Raw genomic sequence first — 13424 nt, 5'->3', positions numbered from 1 at the left:
ACGAATGCTCGTAAATCTGGGGCAGTGTCAAAAAGCCATGGAAGTTGCTGGGAAGGACCCCAGCAACACCCTTTGAACGCCCCTTTCATGCAGTTTTCTGCATAAAATGGGCCACATATTTATAAGGCCATGAAATGCCACGTAACGTGGTTTTACGTAGCATTACAAATATGTCAGTGGCACATTGCGCCACTGGAACATTAAAAAAATGACGTTCCAGTGGCGCAAAAGTGCTGGTAGGGCCTCATAAATGAGGCACAATATCTTTATGGACATAACACCTTTATGCTGTCCATTCTATCAGACGCTATGTAATGTGTCCTGAGGGAGGTGAGATTCTATTCTTGTCAGTTGGTGTATTGCTAGCAAGAGGGGATCATACTTCAACAGGCTGTTCATAATAAACGCTTATACTTTATTATTGGAACAAATCTTCTTCCATTACAACACATTGTTTTAGCATGTCCATTCCAATCCCCTACTTATATTTTCCCTAACCCCTCACATTTAATAGCAATTATTCCTCATTTCCCCACCAAACCCTTGTTCACTTCCTGTTTTACTACTAAATTGTATGCCGACTCCTGTAGAGATCACCGTCACACTGACAGTAAACTACTCAAAGAAAAGGTAGTATTGTTGAAGGGTTTGGACCTATGTTTGTGAATTGCATGTTGTAGTACATGACTAGTACTACTGTATTACCATTCAAGTACTTAAAAATGCAGTTTGTGAAAATGGCCATCTATCTCTACAAAAAAGATCATTCAATTGCTGCTGACTATTATCAGACTTATCTCAGACAGCATCAGTCAGGAAACATTTACACAGCTACATAGGCTCACATTAGTTTCAAGAATTAAATTTAAATAATTTTTAAGGGCTCAAGCTCTGTATTTAATAGGTCTTGTCTCCTAAAGTCTAGAGCTGCTGTGCTACTGAGATCATACAATAAACATTTCCTAATGAGTCCACTGATGAGATGGGAGAAGAGAGAAGTTTATTTTCTCGTTATACAGTGAAATTGTAGAACTTGCAACAGAACAACCACTGTGTCCAATCACAACTACATTAGTATTCTGCTTAACTTAGGATCCATAGTACCTTACTGTGTCACTGATTCAAAGAAACGTGATCATTTATTGAGGGTCTCTGAGTGCTGTATACATTTCCTAAAATAAAGGCATAACAAACAAAAACCTTTCATTGGTTACTCTGGAGTTTGTTGAAGCAAGAGGAGAAGTGTTTCTTACTGTGGAACACTATCGAAATAGGTCAAACATGTCACTTACAATATGGAACTGCTATTTGGTATTTATGTTTCTATGTACAGGTATTTATAGACCATGAGCCTGTCAAATCAAATCAAATCAAATCCAGCTTTATTCGGATTATGCAAAATGACCATAAAAGCATTCTATAAAATACAGTAAAATCCATTTATAACCCAAAAATATTCAGAACAACAACATCTTAAAAATAAGCACAATCATTGTGCATATATACCTATAGTAATTCATAGTTCAATTTTTCTAAGTGGACGAGTTCATTCCTTTGTTTTTTTGCTGACATTATATAATAAATTACTGCATTGCAGACTAGTATTCTTTCCAAATTCCGTAAATAATTAAAAGCAGTTTTATAGGAGTACAGGCAATTATCTTTAAAAATTGGACGGAGATAAATTTTTCTAATTTCTATATAAAAATTACAAAAAAGTAAAAAGTGAAGGGTGCTTTGTTTGGATCTACCATCACACGAGCAGTTTGGAAGATTAGCACACCACTTGCCCCTTTTAGGAAAGACAAAAAGATGGTGTAATGTGCTCATCCGTAGTCTGGTTAGGTAGAATCAATGCTGTACATTAGTTATAAAAACGAGGTATGGCTGCAGACCCATGGCATTTGGTCCCTCAAGATAAGTTATAGCAGTTTTGACATGAGCCTGTCAATAAAGCTACAGAGCGCTAAAGAAGAGAGAAATTGCAGCAACAGTATTATCGAAAATGGTCCCACCTCCTAGCCAAATAAAACAGTATCACCCATGGCTCGATCGCAAGTGAAGACTTATAGTTCAGGATCATATTCATGATTAATTGTATGTATAAGAACAGTGTGTGATGTGTCCTACTGTCACAATAATACCTCTCCATATACTGCTGAGAAGTTGTGTCTACATTTAGAGTGTTCAAAAACCTACCTATAAATATAGTGTGTATCACCAGTTCCTATCATGTTTATGTCGCAGTGTATCAACTACTGCTTGAATGCACCACCACTAAGATTCAGTGTACAACACAAAACACTGTTTGTTTCTTTAGAATCTGCCCGGAAACTCACAAATAGCACTTTGTATTATAGAATTGTCTTGGTTATAGTATGTTTACAGGCTTGTTATCCCATGCTGACTGTTTATTATTGAGTTATTCTTATATAAGATATGCATTTTTTCTGCAGATCATTGAGGATGGAAAATGGAAGTTCAGAACCAGTCCAATATAATGACTTTTATCCTCCTGGGTCTGACAGACCAACCAGGCTACGAGACTGCCCTCTTTGTGTTGTTCCTTACAATGTACTTGGTTGGGCTAGTAAGCAATAGTGCCATCATCTCAGCCATTACTTGTGACTCTCAACTGCATTCACCTATGTATTTCTTCATCTGGAACCTATCACTGGTGGACATCACTGTCATGACAGTCGTCATACCCCAGCTTCTATCCAACACTATCTCACAGAGGAAGATCATCTCCTTCCCACGATGCATCACACAGCTGTTTTTCTTTGCTGCCATGGGGAGCACTAACATCCTCCTGATTTCAGCAATGGCCTATGACCGATATGTTGCCATCTGTAGGCCCCTGCATTACCTCACTTTGATGGATAAGAAGGTCTGCTCCCAGTTAGTGACTGCCTGCTGGGCGGCTGGTCTCACAAACTCATTGATGTACAGCATGATGATTTCTACACTGTCTTTTTGTGGGTCCAACTTAATTCAGAGTTTTTTCTGTGATGTCCCAGCGCTACTGAAGCTCTCCTGCTCATCCACCACCACCAGTGACCTCCTGCTTCTCTTTGATGGACTAATTATAATCCCAGTCTCTGTTCTATCTATTGTGATCTCATACTCCTGCATCATTCTCACCACCTTGAGCATCCAATCAAACAAAGGGAGGCGGAAGACTTTCAGTACCTGCTCTTCCCACCTCATTGTCGTCAGCTTGCACTATGGAACACTGTTATTCACCTATGCCCGCCCCACCTACAGCTACTCGCTTCAGAGGGAGAAAGTGGCATCAGTGATGTACACCACTGTCACCCCAATGATGAACCCTTTCATCTACAGCTTGAGAAATGACCAGATGAAGGGGGCTCTGAGAAACACTCTGGCAAGATGCATCTATTCCAGCAAGCTCTAAAAGTTCCATCTTTGGGGCATATTTACAAGGGAATTGTGCCACAGGAAGATCACTTTTACCAAAGTTCCTGTGGCACAATGCCCTGCTCCATATGTACAAAATGGCGTTAAGCAACTTTTGTGGCTTAATGATTCTTTCTAAATATGGTTCCCTTTCACGTAGTTACTGTGTGAAAGGGGCTTGCAATGGGTGTTGCTGTAGGCGTTCCACCTCAACACCCATTACATTGTGACGCTGCCCAAGATTTACAAGGATGTGTATATCTGATCCAGCGCCAAAACTAACACCATGCAATAGCAGACCTTAGAATGGTGCAACAAGGAGAAATACTTTTATTTCTCCTCGTATTTTCTTTTTCTATATTTGGTGCATTCTGCATCACACATAGAAAGTGCAAAATTGCATTAATGATTGTTTATGTGGAGTAATGTGTCCCTTCATGCACATAAACAATCATTAAAAAATGATGATTTGTTACTTCTATGTGTGTTGCAGAATGCAGGACACATAGAAGTAACAAATTGCCATTATTGATTGCTTATCATAAACAATCATTCCCTGCAATGCATGCACCCTTGTACTATGGTGGAAGGGTGTCTGTGTTGGCACTAGGCAGCTATTTATAGTGCCAGCGCTAGGGAAAACAGAAGAGTGTACCGTATTGTTGTAAATACGATGCATCCCTGCATTTTGGAAATGGCTGCAAATGTTGCCGCTATCCATGCTCCATCATTTCCTTTTAAATATGCCCCTCGCTTTCAAAAGTTATAAACCTAGCACATGGGATATATACTTTGAAACGATGTGAGATAATATATTAATCCATATTTTCTTCCTCTCCAGAAGTATATTTTCATAAAATAATTTCTTCATTTGCATTCTATTGTTACTGCGGTATGTGAATCAAGTTTATTTACTTCATTAAGAGTATTTATTGTGGCACATATGTGGCCTACAAAGAGGAGATTTAAATAGCATGTAGTGTGTGGAGTGGCATCTATATGTAGACAAAAGTTAAATATGGGCAAGAAGGCAGATAAGTCAGTCATATGGGGGTAGGAAGATGGTGAATCTGAAGTGTATCAGTGAAGGGGAACCTGTGATATGTATCAGGAGTGTATTGCATAGTCAATGGAAATATAGATGTCTGCATCTGCCTACTTCTCTTCTCAATTTCACACCTAGTAAGACTGCTACTAGCCTTGTGGTGACGAACGAAATCTGAGGTTTGTGGCTAATTAGTCTATTGAGCTTGGCCTTGTAAGGAACACAGGGAATCTGAGCCACAGTGCACATTGAAATAAGCAAAATGCCTTTATTATGAGTGCAAAACCACAGTTGTAATTCACAGAAGCTGGTTTTTCACTCAAACAATATTTATTTACACACGGATTTCCATGGGGCAAATTCTCTCCTGTCGGTGATAGGTGGGTGTTCTAGCATAGAAATGTGCTAGACATTGGCAAACACTGGTAATGTTACATCTTTTATATATGATTACAAAAACAACAGTTGATGGACAGAATGGAGAACAATGTCATACATTCACCCCAGTACAGAGATCTGGGCCTAAATCCATCGTTCTTTTGCTCACCATGCCATTCCAGTTTGAACCCAGCCATATGCAAATTAGTCTTGACCATGTGCCTCATGGGAACAGTCCAGCCCGAAGTGCCAAGCCAGATCCTCCCTGGACTGTAAACAAGCATCCTAGGACCGGTTTCAGGGTTTCACCCCTCTTCAGCCAGGATAGCTTGATTCCAGTGGCATGGAGAGCATGGGACCCACGTCTGGGTATACCCATCCCACTCGGGGTGACAAATGCATAAACAACAGTTTATGGACAGAATGCAGAACAATGTCATACATTCACCCCAGTGCAGAGATTTGGGCCTAAATCCATCATTTTTTTGCTCTCCATGCAATTCCAGTTTGAACCCAGCCATATGCAAATCAGTCTTGACCCTGTGCTTCATGGAAACAGTCCAGACCGAACTGCCAAGCCAGGTCCTCCCTGGACTGAAAACAAGCATCCTAGGACTGGTTTCAGGGTTTCACCCCTCTTCAGCCAGGATAGCTTGATTCCAGTGGCATGGAGAGCACGGGACCCACGTCTGGGTACACCCGTCCCACTCGGGGTGACAAATGCAAAAACCACAGTTGATGGACAAAATGCAGAACAATGTTATACATTCACCCCAGTACAGAGATCTGGGCCTAAATCCATCATTCTTTTGCGCACCATGCCATTCCAGTTTCAACTCAGCCATATGCAAATTAGTCTTGACCCTGTGCCTCATGGGAACAGTCCAGCCCAAACTACCAATCCAGGTCCTCCCTGGACTTGAAACAAGCATTTTAGGACCGGTTTCAGGGTTTCACACCTCTTCAGCCAGGATAGCTTGATTCCAGTGGCATGGAGAGCCCGGGACCCACGTCTGGGTACACCCGTCCCACTCGGGGTGACAAATGCAAAAACAACAGTTGATGAACAGAATGCAGAACAATGTCATACATTCACCCCAGTACAGAGATTTGTGCCTAAATCCATAATTTTTTTGCTCACCATGCCAATCCAGTTTGAACCCAGCCATATTCAAATCAGTCTTGACCCTGTGCCTCATGGGAACAGTCCAGCGCAAACTGCCAAGCCCTAAGTTGGCAGGGTATGCCCAGACATGGGTCCCTTGCTCACTTTGCTACTGGATTCAAGATAGCCTGGCTGATGAGGGTTATGAACCCGAAACCGGTCCCAGGATGCTTGTTTCCGGTCCAGTGAAGGCATGACTTGGCAGTTCGGGCTGGACTGTTCCCATGAGGCACAGAGTCAGACTGATTTGCATATGGCCATGTCTGAACTGGGGTGGCGGAGTGAGCTAAAGAATGATGATGGATTAAACCCAGATCAATTGACTGGGGTGAGTGCTTGCAATGTTCAACACTCCGTTTATCATCCCCTTCATTCCCTTTGGTTTTGCTTTGTTCGCCCTAAGTTGGCAGGGTATGCCCAGACGTGGGTCCTTTGCTCACTTTGCCACTGGATTCAAGATAGCCTGGCTGATGAGGGTTATGAACCCAAAACCGGTCCCAGGATGCTTGTTTCCGGTCCCGGGAAGACATGGCTTGGCAGTTCGGCTGGACTGTTCCCATGAGGCACAGAGTCAGACTGATTTGCATATGGCCATGTCTGAACTGGAGTGGCGAAGTGAGCTAAAGAATGATGATGGATTAAACCCAGATCAGTTGACTGGGGGTGAGTGCTTGCAATGTTCAACACTCCGTCCATCATCCCCTTTGGTTTTGCTTTGTTTGCCCTAAGTTGGCAGGGTATGCCCAGACGTGGGTCCCTTGCTCACTTTGCCACTAGATTCAAGCTAGCCTGGCTGATGACGGCTGATTAGCCAGACACCGGTCCCAGAATGCTTGTTTCCGGTCCCAGGAAGACATGGCTTGGCAGTTCGGGCTGGACTGTTCCCATGAGGCACAGGGTCAGACTGATTTGCATATGGCCTTGTCTGAACTGGGGTGGCAGATTGAGCTAAAGAATGATGATGGATTAAACGCAGATCAGTTGACTGAGGGTGAGTGCTTGCAATGTTTAACACTCCGTCCATCATCCCCTTTGGTTTTGCTTTATATATAATTACAAACATGGTTTCGCTGTTGGGGAAAACAAAGAAAAAAGTTAACTAGTAAATGTGCACTTGCCTGTTTTTATATATGATGTACACAAAAGAGAGTGAGATTCAAGACAGAGATTAACTGTACGAAAGATGGAAATGTTGAGTGCACACTGGAGTCTAATAATTTTTAAATGTAACCAGCTTTGAATATAGCTGCTTCAAAACTTCAAATGTATTGTGCATGTGAAATACCAGAAAACCTGAAATGCAATTGTATTCATTACCACAGCAGAGTATTGCTTTATACATAAAGAAGAGACTCTTGGACTTTCATGTAGAAAAATATAACCTGCAGAATTATGTCTTCGAGTGATGTCAAAATGTGTACAGAAATGCACCTGAAATGTGTTTTAAACCAAATATATAAACCATTGACTACCAAAAATGAATATATAACCGCTGTGCAAGAAAAATTAATATACTCAGCAGTAAATTTTTGTTGCACATTATAACATATTTAAAAGCAGAAATATTTGTTTTACTTTCTGTTTTTATAATTTTTTTCAATTCCGGTACAAGGTCGACAGGTAAGTTGTTTTGTTTGTTCCAATCACAAAGCACTAGCTAATTAAAAAAATATCCTCTCTTGGGAAAAAATGTTTGATATGTGCATTGCTTTAAAGATGCAGGATAGTTTTATATAGCCTACTGCTGAGGGCTATATTAGTTGTTAATGGCCCTGGACCCAAGTTATAGGCCAGAGCCACAGGTTATGAGAACATTACACTCACTGAGGGTAGAATGTTCTAAATTAAAAGGGAAGAAACTGAAAACCAAACATTTGACTGTTAGACTACAAGACTTATACCAGCCATTATTAGGCCTGAGCCACTTCATTGTCTTCATTCGAGGTCGACAACTTTTATAATGTTCTGATTGATGCTCAGCAAGCAAGTAAGTAGGGGAAAACGTTCTAGTCTATTGTGTATTTACAGTCATTTCAACTCCAAATGCATCCTTTGAAGGTCAATTATGTGTTAGACAGCCCAGTAGATGAATGCATCCTCTATAAGGTTCTGTGTTTGACGTCTATGTTCAGGCTCAAATTCCTGAGAGCCCAATCAGCCTTTTATCCTCCGCATGTCCAAAACCTCAGTAGCATTGAGTTGGGGACAATTTGGGATGTGCAAACAGACATGATCTGTTATTTTTCCCACAAGGCTCAAGCTGGGAATTTCGCAAGAACAGAAATGGGTGAATACATAAAGAAAGTGTTCAAAATGACAATACCATGTAGTGGAAATTGAAATCAATATATTTACTATAGAAACAATAATTTATCTGGGAGTTTCATATAATTTTCATAAAAGCATTCTAATGTTGTTTTTAAGGAGAACAGCAGATAAGTTGAATTTTCATATATGCATACATTTGTGTTAATTTCTGATTATGGATGGGTAGGGTGTACATTCACAACCCACTAACATTTTAATGAACATGAGTAGCCAGTTTACTAGCTTGCTAACTTGCTGAATTTTATCACTCTCCCCTTCCAAATAAAAATGATTATCCAATTAAACACTGCTGGCTATTTTACTTGTACCGACAAAGTTCACTTTTCTCTTTACCAATGATAATTAACAGAACATTTGTCTAATTCCACAAATTAGGGCTTTTCCTTCTATTCTTGCTGGTGACTAGACTTGAGAACTGAACACACTGGTTTAAAGGCCTTGTTACTTACCAAAAGTGGGTAAAAGTAAATACTACAGTAGGCACTAATTGAAATTTGAGTCTAATCACCAAAGACTACGGGGCATGTATACAGCAGAATGCTGGAGCATGGTGTTAACGCCACAACTGGCAATGTCGCTCTTTGACATTGTGAAAAACGCAGAGATGTGCAGTATTTACAATAATACGGTGCATCCCTGTGTTACCCCTAGCGCTGGGGCTAAATTTAGCTGCCTAGCTCCAATTCAGGGAATGATTGTTCATGTGCAGGAAGGCGTCCCTTCCTGCACATGAACAATCACTAATGGCGATTTGTAACTTTTATGTGTGTTGCAGAATGCAGCACATATAGAAGTTGCAATTCGTCATTATCTTATGATTGTTTACGTGCAGGAAGGGACACCTCACTAATGGCTCTTTCGATGTGTGTTGCACACATAGAAACAGCAAAAACGAGGAGAAATTAATAATTTCTTCTTGTTGGGCCTGATTAAGACCAGGATTTCCATGGTCTTATTTTTGGCGCTGCCCCATATTTATGCCAGCCTTAAAAATAGGGGGCGGTGTCAAAAAGCAATGGGTGTTGCTGTGGAACGCCCACTGTAAAACCCATAGTCCGCCCCTTTCAAGCTTAGTGCTGCATGAATAAGGGCATTATTTACACAGCTGCGTTAAGCCACATTAAGTGGATTAATGCTGCCTTGTAAATAAGGTTGAGGGGTTATAGCCAACAGAATGCCCGAAAAAGTGCCCTAAATCTGTCACTGAATTTCAAGTTGTGACCTACAGGCACCATAAACTATTGCAGATATTAATCAAAAAGGGGATTCTCCAAAAGAGAATTGACTGTAGATTTACCTATATTGAAAAGCGTATTTGAATGAAGTCAAAGCTTGCTCAAATCTTTTTAAAGGCTAAGGTTATGTGAAAAATTATGTTTATTTATTAAATTGATCAGAGAAATGGGTTTTCATTTGAGCAATGATTTTTGAGTTTTCCAGCAATAAATGGTTTTGAATTTGTTTTTCTAATTTTATATAAATAGAAGTGGCCAAAGGGTTTAAATGTAGGGAAATGATTTCACTTAATTAAAAAAGTAAGGGTGATGGATTTCAATAGGCAAAATATTAAAGATGCATTAAAATATTAGATTGAAATAAAAGTGTTCTGGTGCTTCACCAGTACTTATTTTGAAATTTAGTACCTTTCATATATGAAAATCCAGGGCTCAATGTGTGCAGTTGATTTTGCAGGTTAAAAACCAAAGAAAGATGTATTAATGAGTGTGCTATGCTACTGATAAAAAAGTGTTTGATACCAGTGCTACTTTTTTAACTGATGTACTAAAAATGTTGTCTGCTTTTTAATTTGGTCAAATACATGCATTTTTCATGCAAACATGTTAAAGATTAGAACAGAAAATAAAACCTTCACATTTTATTCCTATGTTTTTGTTAAACCATTTTATTGGGTTTTCAATGTTAAAAAAAACATTACATATATGTGTCATACTGAAGTACAAGCGTACATAAATGGTACTGAGGCAGCATTACATACAATAATCACAAAAACAGGGGGGAACCAGCTGCTAACTCAGGGTATCAAACTAGGGTGAGTGAGAAGAGGTGAAGAGAGAATCAAGGGGGGGGGGCTGGTATTTTATTCCTATTTTGTACTGAGTATTGGCATGCCTTCTTCTGCCTCCAAAGAATTGGTAATAGCTTTTATATCTGCATGCACAATTGCACAACAGTGCTGGCATTGTAGTTGTTTTAACACACACTAGCCAAAGAAAGAAGTACTCAGGCAGGCAAATCCAGAATTTGCTGACAATAAAAACCCTGAGACGATCCTGGCTGTTTATCCACATAGTGCTGTTAATTATCCAAATGAATGTACATTGAGGGTGGGAGGTTAGCCTCAAGTAAGTCCTGAATTGCTTATTTATACCTGTCTAGCACTAACTAAAATTCTGCTATTTTCTATTTTCTGTTAACAATTTTTTCTCCTTGTCTTTTTCCTTTTTCCTTTTTCACTGCCCTTTCAAGACTGCTTTTAGGAATTCGCAGGGATACTTTTCTCCTTCCTTTTCTACTGTTCCATCTTTCTTATCTTATCTTCCCATCTAAACTCATACTGAACAATAAAGTTATGTTTATTCTCATATGCCAAGATGTAATTCCCTGAAGGTTTAAAGAATAATACTTGTCACAAATGTATCTATTTATAAAGATGTTGACTTCTGGCCTTGTTTAAGGATCATGCTTGTTTTCAGTATAACAGACTGCAGTGTGGAAGGAGAAGCAAGTGATGCCATTTTGGAATGTGGTGTCAAACATTATAAATGTATCTGGTTTTTCAAGAGGTTGAAAAGAACACTTTCATTACTGGTTCTGCACCCTCTGAAGGACATGAAAAATTGGTAACAATGTTCTCTCAGTGATTAACATAAATGTAGTGACTTTGAATAATATGGTATTTGTCACTGAGGTTAGACATGAATTATAGAAAAGGCTAATTTACCAAAATGCAGAGGCTGTGTGATGAGTATGAGCTGGTAAAATGACGAGTGAGGTTGATTATGAAACAGTTCTGCTTGTCTGCATTCCCCTTCAAGGGCCTAATTATTAAAGAATTCATTTCTTTCCTGCATGGACCCCACTCAAGTAAAATGAATGGAATCAAAAGGCCCAGAGGCATTCTTCAAATTGTTTGTCGAGGATATAAAAGATGAAGGAGGCAAATCATGTAGGATGTTTATACATTTATTTGCTGCATTAAAACTGCTAAATCATCCAATGATTTTATTAACCCTCTTGTTGAGAATTATGAATTGGTGGAATTTAAAAATGTTAAGATTTAAATGCAGAAAATATTTCATCTGCTTCCTGATTGCTCTTCGCTAATTCTTTTATTCAAGCATCTTGTGGTCACATCTCTAATGTTAATTTCTATAGGTTTCATCTTCGTAGGACCACTCTTCATTAAGGGTTTAACTCCCACTTTTATTCTAGAATAAAACCAAGTGGAAATCTATATATTTAATTCTATAAGGACCAAATGTACCCGTAGACCCAAATACATTTTTATAGACCCTGGTTAGTTATGATTAGAAAGACTGTAATGTCATATTTTTCTATTTGAGGAACAAATTACTCATTTAATCACCTAGGGTCTGATTCACAAAGGTAAATGTATACTTTAGTGTAAGTTTCCAATTGTTTGCTATTCTCAAATGCATTTATTAGTAGTATCTTTATGACAGGACAGTCCTATCTTTTTATGTACGTAGACTCCGCTGTCATAAGGATTTTTCTGGTCAAATACCTTTGGGAATAGCAAACAATTATAAACTCACACAAACGTGTATGTTTACCTTTGTGAATCAGGCCCTAGTATTCATAGTTCCAGGTCAATCAAAAGTATCTATGGAGAAAATATTTTGTATAAATCTGAAATCCAACCCATGTGGTTTTGGTCATCAAATCCCTTTTTTTGTGTATGTGTGGCATTTTACAAAACTGATTTGTGTTGTGGAATTTCAGTCATTCTTTTAAAATTGTGTGTTTCCTGTGTGTTTTCTGTGACACACATGCTTACAAATGTGTTTTGTGATTCATGTGATGGGCATGGCCTTAGTACCTGACAGAGTTTGGTGTATTGTATTCTGTCCATCGAGGTGGCTAAGAATATTATGTCCTCCAAATTTAGAGATCACCACCTGTCTATAAGTGTTAAAAATGGGGGTCTCTAGTTGGCAGTGCTTTGCACCTTTGTCCAAATAGGGACCCTTCCTTCTAATCATTATAAGGGGGATACAGTTCTAAAATAACCCAATCTCAACCCCTTGGTAGCTTGGCATGAGCAGTCAGGCTTATCTTAGAGGCAATGGGTAAAACATTTGCGCATAACACACAGTAATACAGGGAAAACACTACAAAAGGACACCACACCAGTTTTAGAAAAATAGCCAATATTTATCTGTGCAAACAAGACCAAAATGATAAAAGACCACCATACAGTAATCAAAAATATGCACTTTGAAAGAATGACTTTAAAATGCAGTTCCTTAAAGCTGGTAGCTCTGTCCGGGGCTATAGCGGTGCTGAAAACAACTAAATCAAACAGTTCCAGCTGACTGCGTCGGTGCAGACCGGCGTCAGCAAATCATGGTGCAGTCACGAGTGTCGAGTTCAGCATGCAGCGACGTCGTTAGTGAGACCATGGCGGCAGAGTGAAGTGAGGCGGTGTGAAGTGCTGTGCCCACAGGTTGCGGTAGAAGCAGAGGCTCCGTGGCGGCAGCAATCGTCATCGACAATGAGAACAGGGTTGTGTTTCGAAGTGGGGCAGTGCCTTCAGGACACGGAGCCAGCAGCTGTGTCCGTGACGGTGTCGGCTGCTTTTGCCCTCTGTGGCAATTTAAATCCACAGTTCCAGAGGTAGTACCCAGAGGTAAGTGAAGTCTTTGCTGTCCCTGAGGCTTCGTGAACAGGAGGCATACTCAATTTCAAGCCCTTGGAGAGCGACAAGTGAAAAAGGTTAAGTCCAGTCCTTTTTCTGCCCAAGGCAGAAGCAGTGACTTCAGGCCAGCCTGCAAAGCAACAACACCACAAAAGGGCAGTATTCCTCCTGGCAGTTCTTCCATCTTT

The 13424-nt window shown here is 39.9% G+C and overlaps 1 protein-coding gene across 1 annotated transcript; it reads left to right on the top strand.

Moving 5' to 3' along the window:
• The first annotated feature begins 2473 nt into the window (after positions 1-2473).
• Positions 2474-3418, top strand: LOC146796979 (olfactory receptor 5V1-like). The gene has a single exon (XM_085631482.1). It carries the CDS (start codon positions 2474-2476, stop codon positions 3416-3418), a length of 945 nt encoding a protein of 314 aa, XP_085487608.1.
• Positions 3419-13424: the final 10006 nt, after the last annotated feature.

Source organism: Triturus cristatus, chromosome 10 (assembly GCF_964204655.1).
Source record: "Triturus cristatus chromosome 10, aTriCri1.1, whole genome shotgun sequence".
Lineage (NCBI taxonomy): Eukaryota > Metazoa > Chordata > Amphibia > Caudata > Salamandridae > Triturus > Triturus cristatus.
Note: the sequence above shows the minus strand (reverse complement) of the source record. Positions and strands in the feature narration are given on the sequence as shown.